This window comes from Branchiostoma floridae, chromosome 12 (genome assembly GCF_000003815.2).
Source record: "Branchiostoma floridae strain S238N-H82 chromosome 12, Bfl_VNyyK, whole genome shotgun sequence".
Classification (NCBI taxonomy): Eukaryota; Metazoa; Chordata; class Leptocardii; order Amphioxiformes; family Branchiostomatidae; genus Branchiostoma; species Branchiostoma floridae.
In genome coordinates, this window is record NC_049990.1 from 11649389 (window position 1) to 11650955 (window position 1567).

The 1567-nt window shown below is 46.8% G+C and overlaps 1 protein-coding gene across 1 annotated transcript in view; it reads right to left on the reverse strand.

The window, feature by feature from the left end:
- LOC118426982 (acetylcholinesterase-like) overlaps positions 1-1567 on the reverse strand; it is a 9208-nt gene that overhangs the window by 889 nt on the left and 6752 nt on the right. The window contains exon 2 of the mRNA XM_035836616.1: positions 5-634. Within this exon, the coding sequence (XP_035692509.1) occupies positions 5-598 (594 nt within the window). The 5' untranslated portion in view covers positions 599-634. The remainder of the gene's footprint in view (positions 1-4; positions 635-1567) is intronic.

Below are 1567 nucleotides of genomic sequence, written 5' to 3' on the forward strand. Positions count from 1 at the left end.
TGTTTTTCTGAACCCACTGTAATGCTAGGTTTTGGTCCATGAGTCCCATGTTCCCGGGCGCGTCCGGGTGACCTAACGCCAAGAACCCCAGCGAACCCACACGATAGTTCATCGACACCACGACAACGTTTTCTATTGCTGCAATCGTCTTTCCATCGTAGTAGTCCAAAGACGCAGTGCCGTACCAAAAACCGCCTCCATAGATCCAGACCATGACGGTCTTGTCGGCAGGTGGCGGGTTGGGCATCCACACGTTGATCTTTAGACAGTCTTCACTGAGCGGGGTGTTGGCGTTCCACGCTTCTGAACCCGTGAAATTGGGGAACAGGGTGTCCTTGATTTGGTAGCAGGAGTTTCCGTACTTGAAAGCGTCAAACACAGAAGTCCAGTTCTTTGCAGGCTGTGGAGGCTTAAACCTCAGCGGTCCTATCGGTGGTTCCGCGTAGGGAATCCCTAAGAACGCCACGACCTGCCTTCCGTACAGGTTGAGCACTTTCCCCCGCACTTTGCCCGTGGTCGTTTCGATGACAGTCCGCTGAGCCACCGCTACGCTCAGAGTGATTGACAGCAGCACCAAACGAACACCCTGTCCTGTCATGGTGACCCCTTCTCAGCCTACCTTCCGCTCTCCAATCTGAAAGGAAGACAACAATCAGCCACAACAGCCCAAATGACAATTCAATTAAGTAGAAGGAACACGCAATACATATTCTGCTGGGTACGATCAGATGCGAACTAGCCGGTCTGAAGTCCAATATCTCAAAGCGCATAGAAGCACGGAATTATTATATTAGATATCGATAATTATGATCTTGAGAGAACGCAGGTTGACTTCCATTTAAAGCAGTTACCAAGACCCGCTGAGATAGATAGGTCTATCTGCCTGGGATATTTGATTTCCCAGATATTGTACAGGACCTCCCGGCCCCCGTGGTCCCAGGGCTTCTGACAATGACAGACTGAACGAAGAAGATTCGATAGACCATCGCATAGCCCATGCAATCCACGGCGGATGAGCATTGGGAGTCTCCACGGGCCGGCAGTGTTTCTCAGTTTTATTGCGACTCAATATATCATTGGCTAAACCACCGTGGAGGCGCTGTCTCTGGGAGCCACCTCCTAAACTTTAATCACCAAAAGCTGCCAACCATAATCTTTGCGTCATGGTCAAGGTAGGAAAATCAATGAATCAATACACACCACAGTAACGTGGTTCGGTATGTCTCATTAACTTGATGCTGATGAATGGGATTATCAAACTCATTATACCCAACACTAATATCACATTGTTCCATTAGTTTAATATATACTGTATCTTGTTTAGAATTATATTCGGATCTTTATCAGTCTCGTAGGGTTGAAAAAAGAATAATGTACGCTTTGTTTAACTCTGATCTTTATATGCTGCCACATTGTAATTTGTAGAGTTGAACTTCACATGGGCCCAACACCATTTCCTGTACTTGGGATCTATCTATATACATGCAGCACATGAAGTTTCCTTTTATTGCTGTCAAAAAGATCGCTAAGCCGCCATTTATACCATTATCAACCTGACAAACGGTCG